We start from the raw sequence: 19560 nt of genomic DNA, 5'->3' as shown, positions 1-19560 counted from the left end.
AGAGCAAAACATATCTCAAATATTTATGTATATCTCTCAAATTTATTCTAGAAATAGTTGAAACATTAGTGCTCACTTACTAATGAAACCTCTTCAAGAGATTTGCTACAGATAACATTTACAGGATTTCTGTAACAACCTAGGATATAACTTGCATATAAATAGGATGTAGGAGATGTAAATAGAACTCAAAAACTGAATAAAATAAGTGCAAGAAATAGCATTTATTCTGTACTTCATATTTTAGCAAGTATAGTGGGAAATGTGGTTAGCATGAGAAGTAATTTATTTGATGGGGGCTGAACTGTCTTAATTGGATTTGCTTACAAATGAGTTGTCCTTTCACAGTTGTGTTTCCTGGACTTGCAGTGAGTTCCTGAATGTGCTTCTAATTCCTCAGCTCTGAATCAGACTTGGAAAAAACATGTTTTAAATACTTGATGGATTTGCTAGTGACCTAGTTGTAATGCATGGGTGTCTGTACTACTTTTCCTGACACACAAGGCTTAAAGCATGGTAATGCTGCAGTGGGATGATTCAACCTCTTGACTGTGGGTTGCAACAGCTAAATTAGGAAATTGGCTTAAGCTGTGCTATTCTTAAAGATTACGTACGGGCCTATAGGGCCTGATTGTTTGCTTTGCTTGTTGTGAACTTACCTTAGCAGTCTTTGAGACTGAGATTGTTTTCAAGGTTACCTTTGTTACATAACGTTTCTCTTGAACAAATGTATTAGTTGAAAACTGGTATCAAAAGACGACTTTTCAGCGGTAATTGTACAATAGGATTTCTGATTTCTCACTGAAGGCAAATGTAAAGGCCTAAATGTCCTCTTTAAGCCCTTTTCTTGCATATCTTCATTTCTACTGTTTTAGCTGAGGTATTTTTACTGCCTGAAATCTGATTACCTCTTAAGTAATTTTCCTTAGTTGGCTTTTCATGTATTTATTTATTTATTTTTCCACAACCTGGGAGGTATCCTGAGCCCAATTGTCCAGATAAAGGTGCTTGCTTGGAACTGAGTCAGAATACATAGTTTCCAGTGGGGAAACAATAGTCAGGTGCCTACATCCAGTTGTTCTTAGTAAACGTTTACTTAGGTTATAGAGAGTCCTGAAATCAGTGCCCTACTGTTATTTGCATAAATCATGTAGCAAAAGAAATTCTCCCAACTGTTTTAATGTAATCTTAATTTCCTTCTATTTCCCCAAATTAAGGAATTAGTTTTTCATTTTTTTTCTATGTTATTTTGCAAGGCAACTTATTCACTGAGACAGCAGAGAAAGTTGTTTTTATGATGTCCAGATTTGCTTTTAACAGCTATTGTTCCCTCTGAGCATTGCAATATGGTGAAGTATAAGAAACTACAGAGTAGGAACTTTTGCCTTTCAGGTAGCCATCATCAATGCAGTTCATGGATAAGAGCAGCGTAGAAAAATGCTTGTGGAGCAAGTGTGGAGATGGGCTGTGATAATAAAGTGCAGTAGGTAGAGCAGGTTGAACTGTGAAAAGTCTAAATTTGAGGACAAAGCTTTTTGTATGTTTTGTCTGACTGGAAAGGGAGTAAATGGAGAAAATCAGATAAGGTGGTATAATGTCAGAGCTAGACAGAACGGAATATTAGCTGGTGTTACTCTCTAATGAGCTTGAAATTGGACAAGGTTGCAGAACTGTAAGCCTTAAATCAAGAGACTTCCCAGCTTATGTCACAAATGTAGGTAATGAATGTTGCACTCTAAGTTAGAAGATTACTGGATTTACTTAGTTGCTAGAAATAAATTGTTGATTTTTGGTGTTTTCACATTGGCAAATCCCTGTTATCATGCAATATGTGTAATTTGTGTTCTAGCTCTGCTATTTAAATAAATCCAATTTTCATTGAAGGCTTTAGATATCTCATTCTCTTAATACCCATCTCCTTTTGTAAGGATCCCAACTCAGGTACCAAAAATACAGTGACTACTTACAGTTACACTAGAATATATGTTGAAAATTATACTAGGATTTATCTTTTTAGAAAATACTTTTGCTCTGTTAATGAGTAAGTCTGTATGTACAGACTTCATCTTAAAAGATGAAAACTAAACTTCATCTATTACCAGTTTTGGTGGACTAGGTTAAGATATTTTCCATTAAAGTTTTCTGGACTTATTGAGCTGTGTAAACATTTCACTGAAGGAATATATATATGGGAAGAAAATCCACATTAGGATGGATTAAAACATGTCATTTTCAAAATTCTCTTTATGAAAGTATCTATGATGGGTAAATAATGATTAGAGGTCAAGAATTCTGCATTCCAGTATTTAACTGGGACTATCTGTTAGAATTCTTGTTTATATAATTTTTCATATTTTTAGTTTAAAAAAAACCCAATAATTCTAGTAATTTGCAAAGGTTGACAGGAAAATGACACGATAAGAAAAGTTTTGTGAATCTTTACAGAAAGATTTTTAGTGTTTTTCTTTTTTATGTGTCATTTTTTAACTTTGTTACCTCTCATGTCTCCATTGTTTGTTCTGTTTTTCAAGTCCTTGGATAAAGTTGTAATGGAAATGAGCACGTGTGAAGAGCCACGTGCCCCTAATGGACCCTCTCCTATAGCAACTGCATCAGGACAGAGGTCAGTGATGATCATTACTTGTACTTGATCTAAAAAAAATAAGGGTAAGTTATTATTTTCAAATTAATGTAGGACACTTAGAAGCAGTGTCTTTCCTGAAGCTTATAGTACTGCAACTCTTTGTTTCTTATGGGTGGAGTTACATACGTAGATAGAACTGTTTAATTTCAGACCTAAGTTTGAAAAGGATATTTGAGCTGTATATGCAACTTGTTAGAGACATTTCATTTGAGTGTAACTACATCAAAAATATACTCATTTAAATAAATTGTTTGATGTATTTAGTTTTCTGAAAGCTTACTATCTTTAGCTTGTTCAGAAAACTTATGTAATTTTGGGATGCGTGTGTGTTTGTTTTTTTGTCTGATAAACATTATTAGTGTTATTTGTTAGTATGGTATTTTAAAACTCTAGTTCCTTTATTTTATCATACAAATCTTTCTGAAAAAAATTTAATACATCTTACGTAGCCTAAATGTCATATAATTTTGGGGGGGAAAATATACCATTAGAACAGTTTTTTTTTTTTCCCTCCTTCAATCTTTTTGTGTAATCAAAGCATTTTTCAAACGAACATAGCTGTATATATCCATTGATGAACAAAGGTCCATATATAGAGAAATAATTTGACAATCCAGTTGGTTTTCTTATTTTAACTGTTCTGTAATGCTTAAAAGTGGACCATGGGTCTCTATCTCCTAGAGCACCGCTTGAAAGTCATTGCCATAGAGATTCTGTGTAGGATGGAAGTTATGAAAAAGAAAAGGAATGACAAACTCTAAACAAGCAGGAAAAAACCCAAAGCCAAATAATTTTAAATTCTGAAAAAATATTAAAATAGAAATTTCCATTCACTAGCTGAGAATGTTCAAAATGGTATAAATGTTGAATTGGTCTTTTAATTCAGCCGTTTAGGATGCCTTTATTTAAGAATGAAGCAAAATAAATACCTTTTTGTATGTACAAAGCAGTATGTTAGTGGTAAGAGGTGGTAGAATTTAGCTCATAGAAATTAATAACTAGCCAGATGGGAACTGTCAAATAAAATGCCATGAATTTTTCTTTATGTATACATAAAGAGGAGTATTAGTATAGACTGTTTTCTTATGTAAAAGTAAATGTTATAAATATGCTAGATTGCATTAAATGTTATAGTTTGTGGAAATTAATCGTTGTCCGAAATATGTTATTTAATGATCATTTTGAGATTGTAGGGTGAAGAAGGAATTACTGTCAATGTATGGTCAAATATATTTAACAAAAATATGCAACTGGTTCTTATACATTAGGAACTGGTTCGCATCATGTTGCATTTCAGCTGTTTAATAAATACAGTTTGTGCCATTTCATTAGATGTGCAATTAATATGTTTGCATTTCACCTTCTAGTGAATATGGTTTTGCTGAAAAAGTGGTAGAAGGAATTTCAGTTTCTGTGAACTCCATAGTAATAAGGATTGGTGCAAAAGCCTTTAATGCTTCATTTGAACTTTCCCAACTAAGAATATATAGTGTAAATGCAAACTGGGAACATGCTGATCTGAGATTTACCAGAATACAAGAAGCTCAACGTGGAGAGGTAAATCTTTCCTTTAGCTTGTTTCCTTTTACTTTTTTTTTTTTTTAATGTTGTTGTGGTAGAAGGGGTGGTAGTTGAACTGCACTGTTTAGGAAACATGTTGTTAACAGGAATGGAGACACTGCTCTCCATAATTTCAGCTGTTTTCTAGGAACACAGGGTAGATGTGAGTCAGATCAAAGGTTATGTCTCTAGCTGCAGCCAAAATTGATGAGGAAAGCAAAAACCTGTGGAAGCCTGTGTAATGTTCCAGTCTTGCGTTCTCCAAAACAGTGACCATTTTAAAACTCAGTCTGCAGCAGGCATGAAGAATGCAGGAAGAAAAAAGAATGGGATATTAAATGTGAAAAGATTAGGTGATGTGCTTTTTAATTCTTAAAGCTTTAACTGGTCATTTAGTTGCCTTTCAGAGTTTGCCTAATAAGGTGGGGGGGTTTTGGTAATGATTTTAACTGAGTTCTTATGCAGGAGTTGAATATTTTTCTGGTAATAACTAAATCACCTGTACAAAAATAGTAGTAACAGTGAAGTACATACTTTGCTACTGTCTGGGGAAACTAACATAGAAGTCCTGTGTTAGTGTGCTCCATTCTTTTGTTTTCTCCTTCACAGCCAAAGTAAAACAATAAATCTAAGGCTAGTTCTAAATAATGTATGATTATGTTCTTTGAGAAATATCTTGAATACCTTTTGAACAAACATGGATCAAATGGTAGAACTGATTATTCCTGAGCAAGCAGAGTTTACCTTGCTAAGGAGACTGGTAGTTGCTTTTTACACAGGCAGAGAAACCCAAACTGAATGTTGAAGGTACCACAGAAATAAGTTAGAGCTTATTTTCTTGCAGTTTGCATTATGTCTTTCCTGTGGTTATCTGTAGGATAATGAAGACTAAACAGAAAGAATTAAATTTTGACTAGACAGAATTTTGTACTGCTCTATTTTTTTTTTTAATTTAATGATATTAAAGGATAATTTGATTTTGAATAGCCTCCTATACCCAGCTGTGTTTTCCTTGAGGAGTACCCCATTTTGTTCTGAGTTCTGGGAACACGAACTTTCAGATACCATAGCAAAGGAATTGTTAGCAAGAAACTACATTAAATTAAATGTTGATAGAAGAAAACCAACACTGTTCCACAATGATAATTTATATTAGAAAGCTTTTTAAGGGAGTAAGCACTTCTAGGTTTGTGCAGTACCTACAGTCTTAATATACTGAATCTCCTTAGAATCGGTAGGAGCTTCCATTTACACTGAATCTCCTGGATGAGAAGGTTAGGTACTCTGCTTTTCTGCTAACCGTATTTTCCCTCTACCTTTGAGTTTTTTCACATCACCGTGTGCATCTCCATCCCAAACATGCTGAGTTTGTTTTACTTATGCCCTGTGAATGTTAGCAGAGACTGAAGCTGTACACTTTTCAAAGTGACAAGAGAATGGCAGCTGAAAAATGAGACATACCTAACAAACTTCCATTTTCCCCATGGCTGATCATTTTATTTTGCTTTTTTACTTATTTTTAGAGGAACTAGAATTAACATTTTTATTTCTTCTTTATGTGCCATTTGTTTGATGTTTTTCTGTGTAACTGCTGGACAGCCAATCATTTTCTTATAGTTGACCTCCTGACCCCATTCCTATATAATAGGCTTCACCATTCTGGATCCATTCTAAACAGTTTTTTCTTCCACTACCAAAAGCAACCTAGGTTTTAATAACTTTATCCCTTTATTTTCTTCTGAATGTTTTAAATGCTGACGTTCCTGTGACTTTCTGTAGGTAGAGAGTAAGATCAGGTTTTTAATTCCTGTCACTTCTAAGTGGGATAGATTAGTATAATGTTCTTGTTCTGTTCATATAGCCCTGTACGAAGTATTGTTTGCATCTGTTGATACATGCACACACGTGCACATTTGCATATTTTTTGGTAGAAGTAAACTCCCAGATTTTCATAAAGGTCTTTTTGTCTCTGTTTAAAGGTGTTGACTTTTAAAGAAATCAACTGGCAGATGATCAGAATAGAAGCGGATGCAATTCAGAGTTCAAAGCATGAAATCCTGAGTGCTCCAGTTCGACTCATTACGAATCAATCAAAAATTAGGGTCACACTTAAAAGAAGGGTAAACTTGAAAAGTTTAAAATCATTTGTTGTTTTATGAATATGTATTTAACTCATCATTTCCATGCATATGTGCACACAGTAGTTTTTTTAGAATTCTGTATAAAATGTGGAATTCCCTAACGTAAATTTTTAATAACATACAATCAGACTGTAGAGTTTGCAGGCAGAATTTAATGCTGAAGAACTTGCACAGTTTCTACTGATAAAACAGTTTGATCTCCAGAGCTTTAGTTTTGATTGTGCATTTTGCTTTACTTCTCTAGATGTAGACTGTATTTGTATTCCTTATGGTTGATATCCAGTTTAACGTTCAGTGCATGCCACACAAGTAAAAATTGAGGAACAACTATAGATTCCTTTTCATATCATAGATGTTGCATCTCTTCCTTAGAAAAGATTTAAAGTATCTTTTGAATGCAACATCAAATACCTTTAGTGTTATTTTCAGTACATATATATATTTTAGGAACTGTGGGGTTTTAGTCAACCTTTCTTTTAATGTTTGGTATTTGAAACTCGACTTAAATTTTTATTCTACAGCTAAAAGACTGTAATGTCGTGGCATCAAAACTGGTTCTGATTCTGGATGACTTGTTATGGGTTTTGACTGATTCTCAGTTGAAAGCCATGGTGCAGTATGCCAAATCTCTTAGTGAAGCCATAGAGAAATCAACAGAACAGAGGAAAAGCTTGGCTTCTGAAACAACGCAGGTATGCGGCGTGTTTTCAAATTCAATACAGTGGGGTCGATTGATTTTTGAGAATGCAAGTTTATTCATTTTCATTCAACTGTATATCTTGAATTACATCAGAAATGATCACAGTAGTAAAAAAGAGACTTTATTTGACAAGGTTTTGGATATTGATTTCAATTACAGGAAAGAAAATTCTATTTATCCACGTACAGAGTTGTTTGATTTCTATTTTACTTAACAATTGATTACATAACAATTTACTACATTTGTTCTCAAAATGTGTTCTAGTTAAGAATTAAAAAAGTAGAGAGACACCAAAGTAACCTCAATGTGTAGTTAGATACACTTTCTGTAATGGTCTAAGCAGCTCGTCCCATTTGTTTTCATGGTACAATGAAATAGAAAGAAAGCTCTTACTAAAACTTTCTTACAGCTCTCTTGTTGGATCACATAGTGAAAGATAATTCTACTTTTAACATATATCTGCTGATGCAGGTGTGATATTTTTGCTGCATGTGAGATAGACTTACGTAAAACTTTGTCATCTTTCAGATAACAACATATAGCAGATTAGACCAATAAGGCTTTTTTCATGAGTGTTGCGGGAGGGATTTCTTGTTGTGAAAAAGGCACAAGTACAGTGATAAAAAACAGTCCTATAAAAATAAACTGCAACTCAGTGCGAGGAATTATAGAATCATAGAATTGCCAGGTTGGAAAAATCCTCCAAGATCCAACTGTCCACCTACCACCATTTCCCTAGAAAACCACGTCCCCTAGTACAACATCTGAATATTTCTTGAACGCCTCCTGGGACTCCAGTCTGAATCAGTAATTTCTGTAACAGTTTTCACAACAGAATATACCTTCTAATGGATCTGGTATTTCATCCCTCTCATCTTCCTGTTATGGGGATGCTATTTAGCCATACAGATTCACTGGTGAAGGAAATCACTTGTTGGACTTGAAATGAAGCGATCAACTTCTTTATCACGAAGAAATTAATCTAAAGACTATAGTGCAAGGGTTATGTAAAGAATGACTGAATACGAACTGTAGAATCTCATCCAATAAAGCTAGTGTACTGTAATGCAGAGTTCAGTACTTGTGGTCCTGGTGACTTGCAGAATGATTTGATGATTCAGCTACAGCAATCATGTGGCTCGTACTGAGCAGGGATATCCTGATTCTTCAATTATCTGTGCTTACATCTTAGCAATTCCCTTATCCTGGTGCGAGCTCACGTTTGGCCGTATAGTGATGTAGTTTGAGGAATTAAATGAGTATATTTCCCCAGCAAAAAATGGATGCTTTTCTGCTATTTAAATTTCCTGAATAGCTGGCAACAAAACTTAGAGAAGGACTAGTGCTGCAACTGTCAGGGTGTAAAAGACATGGGGAAAGATGGGGCATGAATCAACATTGCCTCTTTGTGGCACTCAGCCATTATTTCAGCTTAGCTATATTCTAAAACAGCACTCATAAATCTTACTAGTGATCCAATGTGTTCATATATGATGTGAATATTTCTTTATTTGAAGGGTTTGTTTTAGGTAAGAAAAATACTGTGATGGTTTTATGCTTCAAGGGAAGGATAAATTTCTATGCATTGACATGACTAAATATTTTCAGAGCTCTACTCCTGCACCCAGCTCTCAGCAGGTGAAAACGCACCAGACTACAGCAGCACCTGATCAAAACGATGTGATTGTAAAATTGTTTAATGACTTTGATGTTAAGGAAACGTCTCATCATTTAGAAATCTCCCATTTGGACCTGCATATATGTGATGACATCCATTCTAAAGAGAAAGGTAGCTATTTTATGTATTTATTTATTTTATGTAACATTCCTGTGAACCATAATTGTCTGGCTTGAAGGAGTCATTGTAAAACCTGCTTGTCATAGTGTACTATTCCTTATAAAATACAGAAAGTTTAGTCTAATAAACAAGCAACTCTCTCTGTTATTGATTTAGAGAATTTAAGATGTTCTTCAGTTTGGAAGAATGAAACAAGTGTTCTGATTTTGTCTGTAGTACATGTGCTTCACTAATGAGAGGTGACTGCAATGCACAATATTTGTAATCAGGAAAAAAAAAGGCAAATAACTTTTTTCATGACTTTCAAAGTGATCAGAAGAGGATGATATATCAGTGTTGAGGAGATGGCCAGTTGCTGGAAAATGTATGAGGGGATACAAGGTCCACTAAAAGAGAGAAAAACATAGAACTTAGTGAATATATTTCCCTGATTTTTTGGGGAAGATACTTGTACAGCAGCAGAACATAATGCTCACTGGCGAGAGACAGATATATTTCCTGTATCTGCTCAAGCTGGATTTTATTGTTCTTGTCATGATGATGATTATTTTTTTTTATTCATTACATTTTTTGCTATGAAGTCTTAAATTTAGTAGTGGAAAGATCAGGACTGAGTGCTCAGAAAGCTTCTTCGATACGATAATGTCTTGTCAGATAAAAAAGATTATATTCTCTGTTCTGGAAAGTCAGTCTTGTTTTTGAATTACTGATCATAATCTTCAGTATAAAAAGTTTTCCTTCAGAAAAACTTCAGTAGTATTTGTACAAAGAGTTGCATTTACCTTTCTGGTAGGATTTAAAGCAATATGCAGTTATCAGTGATGACTGAATACAGAGCATGGAGTCCTTTTTGCAAGCTGATCTTTAGAAAGCAGCAAAGACCACCTGAATGAAAATTTTGAGGGAGAATAGTGATGTTGTAATGAGATCTAGTAGAAGGAGTAGCTGTTAGCTGTTTCAGGGTAAGCGTGAACACAAGAATTACCTTACTAAATCTAAGGTTTGTAGAACAGCTTTGCTTTATTTTACAGACTCAAATAGACGTGTAACAGGTGGAGCCATGCAGCTTTCTTTCAGCTATTTAACAGTGGACTATTACCCGTTTCATAAAGCAGGTATGAACATTTTATGAATTACCTGTAAATGTAACTGTGTAGCTAAATTACTAACAACAACAACAGTATATGTAAAAGGTTTGGATAATAATGTTGCAAACCCTTGAAATGTACACCTTCTATGTACTAGATGAAACAACAAAAGCAACAACTTGAAAAAAATTTAATTCCTTTAAATGAACTGTTCTAGACCAAAAAGTTTTCCTGTTTGCTGTTTTGTTTGGCCAACAAAACGGTGTTTTTACATTTCTGACATGAAAAGGATTGTTTTTACAGCAGGAGACAGTACAGCAGATTGAAAATTCTCTAACTGGATTCCTACAGGAGTCAGAGGTAGCCTTTTAATACAGCAGACTTCTTTCCATGTAGAAGTCTATCATTTTGTGGCCATTTACTAATTACTAACTCTTTTTTTTTTTTTTAACTTTGCTAAATAAGAATGCAAGTGTGTGGAGAGCCAGTTGTACAGCTTTTTTGTTAGGCTTTTAGGGATTTGTTATTGAACAGATGCTATCAATGCCCAGCCAAGCATTTCTTACAAATAATTTCTAGTTAAGTATGTTTTTCAGAAATCTGAAAGGGAAAAAAAAAATAATTCCAGCAGCTGTTAACAAAGAAGAGATTCAAGTAATCTGTTGTTGAACTTGAGATCAAATTCAGTTCAGTGAAGGGAGTTTAATTGCTGTGGAGTGATATCTACATGCACTAAAAATATGTATTGGCACTAGATTGCTGCAGTTCCTTCTTTGTCACTCACGGTTGTGGATAGGATCCTGTAATGTTGATCTGTTTAATTCATATTTTTATGTTTAATTCCTGCTATGCTTAGGAGAGAGCACGATCTCACTACTTGTGCTTTCTGTGAGGTCTCCTGTAAGAAAACATAGAAGGGAAATAAATAATAATTAGATCTTTTTTTTGGAGGGATTTTATTTTGGAAGCTGAAGCGTGAACTGTAGGATCTTGGACAGGTATGTTGGAATCTGACTGAGAATACTTTAAAAGTAATGGAGATGAGGGACTTGACTAACACCATGTAAAACTAGAGATGAAAAAAGTGATCTGGAGAGCAGAGGTAGAGTTCTCCTGCAGTCTTAACTGATGTTCTACACAAGTTCATTTGAGAAGCAGAAATCAAGGTTCCTCTAATGAGCTATTTATAAACCCCATCAAAGGCTTCTTTCTTTTTTAAAATTTTTTAATTTTTATTTTATTTTATTTTTTAAGAAGTCATCTTTGTATTAGAATAATGTGTCAATACTGTGGGCAAACTGTTGTCACAGGTGGGAGAGACCATTTATGCAAGGGAAAAGCATTACTAGACTGTTCTTCTGCTTTGTACTTTTCTGGTCTATGGAATATGTAGAAATACCTCTTCTGGTATAGTCTTCCTGGAAATGAAAATTATCTTTCTCGAAGAAGCCCTTAATAATCTTTAAAGATGGAGCTCTTGTGGGTTTTTGTTTCTTTCTTAGCTTGCTGTGACCACAGCAAGAACAATGGGAATGTGAGGCATAATTGCCTTAAGACAAACTTGTAATCCATTGAGCATCAATCCTTTCAGCAATTAGCCTTTCATAATACTTAAGACAAGTGAAACAGGATGTGGGCACATTGACTGTAGTAATAGAATCATAAGCCAAGACTGTCCTTGGATGTTGTAAAGCTGTCTGTACAGCAGACTAGCAATAAATTCAGATGGTATCAACATCAGCACCAGACCCATTAAAATGCTGTTTTCTTGTTACAGTCTGGCTTGTCTTTTCACTTTGTTACAGATAAAGGTGGCAGTAATATCTCCATGTATAGAACTGTAGAGTAATTGAAGGTGGAAAGGACCTCTGGAGACCATTTAGCCCCATCTTCCATCCTCCAACTAACGCAAGGTCAACTAAAGTAAACTACCTGGGAATGTGTTTAGTTAGGTTTTCAATAGCTTCAAGGATAGAGCCTGATACCCTACTCAGGTGTTCAATCAGCCTCACAGTAGGAAAGTGTTTGTTTTGTTTTGGTGGAACTTCCTGTATTTCAGTATATGTTTCTTATCTCTTGCACTCTCAGTGGGCAAGAAGAATCCAACTCCATCCTCTTTACTTCCTTCCCATCAGATATTTATATGCTCTGATAAGATCTCCTGAGCCTTCTTTTCTCCAGATTTCTCCAGGAACAGCTCCAGCTATCTCAACTTTGCCTTGTCTGAAAGGTGTTCCAGTCTGTTAAGCAAGTTGTAACCTTAGCTGGATTTGCTCCAGTAAGTCCATGGCCACCTCATACTGGGGAGCCTAGAGCTGAACCAAGCACTCTAGATATGGTCTCGCTAGAGTTGAGCAAAGGGCAGAAATTGTTTTTCTTGACCTGCTGGCAGTGTTTTTCCTAAGCAGTTGTAGATACTGTTGGTTTTGTTTACCTTGAGGACACGTTGCTGGTTCATGTTCAGCTTGTTGTCCACCAAGATTCCTAGGTCTCTTTCTGCAAAGCTGGTTGTTAGCTGGCTGTATCCTAACCTGTACTATTGAATGAGGCTATTCCTGTCCAGGGAATCCAGCTTGTATCTTTTTTTTTTTTAAACTTCCTCTTTAATTACTTTTCCAGCCTTTTGGTGTTCGTCTGAGTGGCAGAGCAACTACCTGGTGTATCAATCATTCCTCCTGGTTTTGTAACATCTGCAAAGCTGTGATCTGTCCTATCATCCAGGTCATTAATGAACTTACATTGGCCCCAGTACTGATCCTTGGTGTACACCTCTAATGACAGCCTCCAACTGGACTTCATACTACTGATCCTAACATTCTGAAATCAGTTTAGCCAGTTTTCTATCCACCTCACTGTGTACATCTCTAGTCTATATTTTGCCATTTTGTCACTGAGCATGTTACAGAACGTTGAAATTCTTACTGAAGTAAAGGTGGGCAGCATCCACTATTCTTTTCTCAGCCACCAAGCCACCCATCTGATAGTAGAAGGCAATAGAGTTCATGAGGCATGAATTCCTTTTCATAAATTCACGTTGACTGGTCTCAGTCACATTCAGTGTGTTTTGAAATGGTTTTCAGAATTGTTTGATCTTTTGCCTTTGCAAGAACTGGGGCTGACCAGCCTTCTTTTATTCTCTTTCTTGAAAGTAGGAATAACCCTTACTTACTTCCAGTCCTTAATAACCTGTCTTGATCACCATTCACTGGTAACCTTTCAAAGATGATTTGGAATAGCTTCTCCATGATATTAGCCAGTTCTCACAGTTCTCACATGCATCCCTTCAGGATCCCATGGACTTGTGTATGTCTGATCTGTTCAAATGTTTCCTAGATTAATGCTCCTTTGCTGAGTGGAAGACTTCCTTGCTCCAAACTTCCACATTGGTCTCAAGGACCTGGGAGTTCCGAAGGTAAGTGCTAGCAGTGAAAGGTGAAGCAAAGAAGGCACAGGGTACCTCTGCCTTCTGCAAGTCCTTTGTCACCAGGTTCCCTACCCAATTAAGCAGCAATCCTTAGTTTTCACTAGTCTTCTTTTGCTGCTGATACACTCGCGTGTTTCTTATTGCTCTTCACCAGGTGTTCACACCTCACCAAATACCATGTCAACCTGTTAAGTCAGCTTTGGCATTCCTAGTTTCATCCTCTGTATTCTTCATGGGTTACCTGATGCTGCTGCTTCCACATCTTGTATCATTCCTTTTTCTATCTGAAACTGGCTCCTGGCTCACCCACAGAGGCCTCCTACTACTACTGTTTGATTAAGCTTTTCAAGGTGGACTGTTCTTGAGCTTGGAGTTGATCCTTTAATGTCCACCAGCTCTCCTGCACTCACTTCTATCCAGGGTTATTATACCATGAAATTATTTCAAGTACACCAGTCTGCCTTCTTGATGTCCCAGAATGTTTTTCTGCTTTTTGCCTTGTTATTCCACCTCAGGGTCCTGAAGTCACAATCTCATGGTTGTTGGAGCCAAGGCTACTTCACATCCCTGCCAAGTTTGACTTTTTCTTCCCTATAATAATTGGGTCAGGTGGAGCAGGTCCTGTCTTTGACTTTTTGACTACTGGTGTTAGAAGGATTTCATCAGTGCACTTTGGAAACCATATAGATTGCTTGTATCCTATGTGTTGTCATTCCAACAGATAGTGGAATATTTAAAGTCTGCCATGAGAACCAGGGGTCTGTGAATATGATACTGCTTCCTGTTTTCTGAAGAGTGCCTCATAGCATCCATGATTAAATGGTCTTTAGAGATATCCACCACGCTGTCATCCAAGTTGATCTGCCCTGACCTGTAAGCTGTGAGTTGGCTGATCATCTATACTGAGGCAGAGCTTCGTGTATTCCTGCTGCTCTCACAGTAAGGGAAACTCCCCATCCTTTCCTTATCAACCTGCCCTTCCTAGGGAACTTATGTCCATCCTTTGCAGCATTTTGCTTGTATGTGTTATCTCTGTGTTTCTGTGGTCCCAGTGAGATCATAGTCCTGCAACTGCATGCAGATCTCTTAACTCCTCCTGCTCCCATGTGCTCCTCATGTGCATGTGTTAGTGTACAGGTACTTCAGAGAGACGCAACCCATCCTGATTTTCAGGGAGGGTATGAGACCCTTCTGTAATGCTGCTGTCCTATAGTTATGTGTGTATGTTTGAGACAACCCTATTTTATCCCCGTTTTGGAAAAACAGAGCTTTGTGGACTTGAATTTAATGTACCTCTGCCGTGTACTCTTGCTGTTTTCTTCCCTTTCTTCCCTCCTCTTTCTTAGCTAGAAAGATAGAAATAACCACCAGAGAAGGCTGCAAAGCAGGAGGATGGGGTGAAATGTCATCTCTTGTTGTACATTTCTGCATTATACTCTCTTCCATGTGAAAGTCTTTGCATTCAGACTCAAAATCAAATATTTTTCCCCAGGTCATTTTCCTGTTTTAATACCAACTGTATTTACTCATCTCCAGTGTTAGTTCAAAATGAAGTAAGTTTTCACATGCTGATATTTGAAGAACAGTACATCACATTTGGTAGAAGTTACTTGTATTGCACACTTACTGTTGAACAGATTAGTAGACTGTATTTTTACACAGTCTGGTAGAAGAAATCTCTATTTGTTTCGGTTGTTTTTATTGATAAAGCATTTAAACTTGTCAGGAATAAATTTTTTTAATTTTTAAGGCTGTCTCTGATTGTGCTTATCTTCTGATTGCATGCCATGAAGGTGCTAGAGAAACAAAACAAACAGTACACTTCTGAAAAGGGACCAGCAACAATTTTGTCCTAAAATTTTAGTGGAAAAAATAAGATTAGAAAGAATGTGTATGGGAACGTTTTCCTGTTATTGGCTTTCACATTTTTTTCCTGAACTGGATGTGTTTTTTTGTTGTTGTTTTGGTTTGGTTTTTGGGTTTTTTTTTTTTTTTTTGCATCTTCTAACATAGGAAACCAATGTCATCAAATTTATCTGAACGACAAATATCAAGTGATGTTTTTAGCATTAGAGGTGTTAAAAGATAGGTAACAATAAGGTAGCAATATTATGTCATTTTCGGAGTGAATTTATAAAGCTGCATGACTTGCTTTTTATGCAGTATATAACTGTTGTAACATCTGTTATAACTTATATTGTTCTATAACTGCAGCATGTGAAGGGACTATATTTTGAATAAAATACAGTAGTGAAGTAGTGAAAAAGTAGTTACCCAGTTGGAAGCATGTTTACAAATGAAATGAATTAATATTTTCCACTTGTTTTCAGGAGACAGCTGCAATCACTGGATGCATTATAGCGACGCCACTAAAACCAGAAGTGGGTGGGCCCAAGAGTTATTAAATGAATTCAAAAGTAATGTTGAATTGCTGAAGCAGGCTGTGAAGGATCAAGGCGTAGGTTCTCCTACCACGTCACCACCTGCTGTATCTCCTCAAAAGCCACAGACAGGTACTTTGCTTGTATTGTTAATGCTCTAATTCCATTATCTATTAAAACTATCCTAAAGATGACTGTTGTTTTCTCTGATTCCATCACTTTTGTACAGGCAAGGAACAGACACTGAAAGGAACGTCCCAGCAACCAAAGGGCAAACTGATGTCTTGTCCTGTTGTGGTTAGACTTGCAGATTTCAATATATACCAGGTATGCTTCTTCAAGCTTAAAAAACTGGGGCTACTTTGATCTTGACTGCTATGTAAATATATTTTTTTCAAGGAGAGGTCTAAAATCCATTGAAATTTAGTAGAAGGCTTTCCATTCGTTACTGGATTAGACCTTTATGGACTTGCTAATACTATGTTAAAAGTGGTGGATATTTCCTTACTGACTTTATATTAAATAACCTTTCACACTTATGTTTTAGATGCAATTCCTGCCATCCTGACACTTTCATCCTTCATTATTCTTTCTTAGGTACCTAGTATTTTAATGTGTTCTTTTTTTTTCCCCCACTTCATGCTTCTCTTATTGCTATCTTTTTCAAAGTGCATAGGTTTTCTCTGTTTTCTTTTTGTTTTTATGAAATGTTTTTATTGTTCTCCAATACCTCTTTCACCCAGTGAGATTTTAAGTATTCTTTAACTGTTAATTTTTTATTTGTTCCAGTTAGCAGTTTTAGTTGCTTGTTTTTGGTGCAGACAAGAGTGGAGAAGGAATATAATCATGAAATGGTAGTGGTATTGGAGGATCTGCTCTAAATTTCAGATCCTAACAAAAATGCCTAGTGTGTTCCCTTAGTCATTGTTACTTCTGCTTGCTCTTCTTCCTGTTTCCAGGGCTTTTAGCTTTATCAGTTCTGGTAAGTGGGAGGTTAGAGCTTGCTTCCAGGAGCCTTCATCTGGGTTTAAGTGTTTTTTTGTAATATCACTTTGTACTGTCAGTGTTTTCATTTGTCTTCTGTTCTTCAGATGCTCGTCATCTTCTCCTTCCCACACAGCTACCTTTTCAATGTTTTTAATGTCATTTTTTTCTATCAATTTACAAAAAGCTATTTTTCTAGATAGCTTTATCTGTGCCATTACTTAAAATTTGTGTTAATACAGCGACATTGCAATTTGAAAGTAGCTTATAAGCAGGCTTATAAAGGTTATCTATTCATTATTTCCAGTGAAAATAATAAAAGTATATCGTACATTCAATATTAAAAAGTTGTCTAACCTCAGATTAGCAGTCAGACCTGCAAAGTGTTGGATGAAAGAATTTTGTCTTGAAAATGTACGTTTTCTACTCTGCTATGTTTCATGAAATTTTGTGTCAAATGTATATCAAAATGTGATCTCTTCCTTGATTCACAATTTACACTGGAAGAAAGCTGAAATGGTAGATTATTGTTCTGTGATGTTTTGATTCTCCTGTCAAGTAGGCATTTTGGGCACAGCCAAACTTACACATCCCTGCTAGGTACATGCTGAACACCTTGCTTAGCAGTATATAGTCCACAGTTGGCCAATGTGCTGGAATTTGTCCTTGTGACAGTGCAAGGACATCATAACACTTTTCGTTAACAAACTTCTTTAGTTTATCCCATATCATTTAGATATGGGACTTTTTTGGAGAGCTAGTATGCAAATATGCCGTGTCCTAACATAATTGCTTATATAGAAACTGTAGTGTTTTCAGTAAACATATCAGTTTACTCTAGACTTCTACTGAATGCCTTTGAAAGTGACCTGCTTTACAAGAGTGAAAGGGATTGGGTGCCATTAATACTATATAGTTTTATTGTGCAGACTCCTTTTACTGCAAGGCAACTGGATATTTCTTGTTTGCACTTCATGTAGTTGGGGGTCTACATCTGAGAGCCGTGGAATGTAATCCTACAGGGGGAAAGCTCTGCAATTACAAGAAGTGTAGTTTATAAAATGTAATGCAGTAATGAAGTTAATCTTCTACAGGTCTCAACAGCGGACCAGTGTCGTTCTTCCCCTAAAGCTTTGGTCTCTTGCAATAAAAAGTCACTTTATCTTCCACCAGAAATGCCAGCTATTCATATTGAATTCACTGAATATTACTATCCAGATGGAAAGGACTTTCCTAGTAAGTTATATTTTTTTTTCTGTGCCAATACATAAATCTTGTATGTAATTTTCACCTTATGAAGCTTAATATTGATTTCAGGTCAAAGTCAAAAATGGTAAATGGTTTTCTAAATTGAAAACAACACAACACTGCTTCATTTCTGCTCCTCACAAATCCCTATAAATATCGGCTTTTAAAGACATTGTTTATTAATTCTGAAATCACACACAATATTTTTACTGAGACATTACTCATTCTTCACCGTACACTGTTTCTGTAGTTACACTGCCTGGCTATATAAAAAGTCAAACTACTGTTGTTGTATTGTAGATGTAATGAAAGATCTGTGGGAGCTGATTTCATTAACGTGTTATGGGACTGGCCCTGTTCTACATTATAGAAATGTCAGTGGTTTTCTTGGGGATGGAACATGAGGGCAGCAAATCTCCTTGGTCCTGCCCTTCTTTGGTAATGAGGACAGCCTCCTCCTCTCCTCTGACTTCACTGTATTTTATTAATTTAAAGTCAAAAATTTGGTTTGTTGCTTCAGGTGAGGGAAAGGAATATCACTTTAAGCATCTTCTATCCAAAAGAGTGGGTTTCTGTTACTCTAATGTAAAATACAAATGAAAATGGAAGTCTACACTTACTTTAAAGAGCACAACAAACAAAACCCACAGAACCCCTACATGTTTTACGTGTTCTAATGATTTTGTTTTGTCTTCTCTTTTAGTTCCTTGTCCAAATTTGTATGGCCAGCTGAATGCTTTACAGTTCACCCTGGATGAGAGAAGTATTCTATGGCTAAACCAGTTTGTGTTGGATTTGAAACAGAGTCTTATTCAGTTCATGGCCATGTACAAGTTAAATGACAATTCAAAATCAGATGAACATGTTGATGTCAGAGTTGATGGACTAATGTTAAAGGTATAATGCCATTGATGAGGAATTCTGAGGTTCTTTGGAAGAAAATACTTCTCCTCTGAAAAGCTATTAGCCAAGCAGCTTAATAAATGAGCAAACAACCCACGCAGTAAACAGCACTGCTGTAGGAAATCTATGCAGATTTGATTTGAATGCAGACTTCTTTGTTGATACTAATTCATCTACGTCCTATGATTTTTTCTTTTTTTTTTTCTTTTTTGTTGAAGATCTAAACTGAGACTATTAACAAAAAATATTTCAATGTTTATTTCAGTACGTTCAGTAAAACTAAGTCTGCAAAGAAAAAACTTGAAGACTAACATTAAATAGCTATATTAAAGTAGTGAAAACCTCATATTTGTAAGGGACCTTCCTTGCTCCTCTGGTTGTAGTATGTCAGGGCTCTTTGGTATTGTTAGAAAATGTCTAAGGTAAAGAAACTAATCCATTAGAAGTCTCGTGTCCTTCTCCAAAACCCAGTTTTACCATTTTCTATTTCACAGTGGCCTTTTGCTGTAGTTCAGGTACAAAGGTCTATTCTCTGCTTGTTTATTCCAGAAGAATGGCATTAGATATTACAGCTGTACATCAGCTTTTTGTCTTCCTTGCCATCTTCTTTGAAAACAAAGGTTTTTCAAGCCATCAGGTTTTTTTTGTTGTTTTTTTTTCTTGCTGGTCATCTGCTTCCAAGGTTTTCA

The 19560-nt window shown here is 35.9% G+C and overlaps 1 protein-coding gene across 1 annotated transcript in view; it reads left to right on the top strand.

The window, feature by feature from the left end:
* BLTP3B (bridge-like lipid transfer protein family member 3B) overlaps positions 1-19560 on the top strand; it is a 51675-nt gene that overhangs the window by 15480 nt on the left and 16635 nt on the right. The window contains exons 4-13 of the mRNA XM_065742744.1: positions 2532-2623; positions 4012-4201; positions 6184-6324; positions 6867-7037; positions 8654-8834; positions 9875-9958; positions 15686-15868; positions 15966-16063; positions 17815-17956; positions 18672-18865. Coding sequence (XP_065598816.1) covers positions 2532-2623; positions 4012-4201; positions 6184-6324; positions 6867-7037; positions 8654-8834; positions 9875-9958; positions 15686-15868; positions 15966-16063; positions 17815-17956; positions 18672-18865 — 1476 coding nt within the window. The remainder of the gene's footprint in view (positions 1-2531; positions 2624-4011; positions 4202-6183; positions 6325-6866; positions 7038-8653; positions 8835-9874; positions 9959-15685; positions 15869-15965; positions 16064-17814; positions 17957-18671; positions 18866-19560) is intronic.

Source organism: Cyrtonyx montezumae, unplaced genomic scaffold (genome assembly GCF_038088225.1).
Source record: "Cyrtonyx montezumae isolate F1298 unplaced genomic scaffold, pur_monq_1.0 scaffold_3, whole genome shotgun sequence".
Classification (NCBI taxonomy): Eukaryota; Metazoa; Chordata; class Aves; order Galliformes; family Odontophoridae; genus Cyrtonyx; species Cyrtonyx montezumae.
The sequence above is the reverse complement of the archived record's forward strand: the minus strand, read 5'-3'. Positions and strand labels throughout refer to the sequence as shown.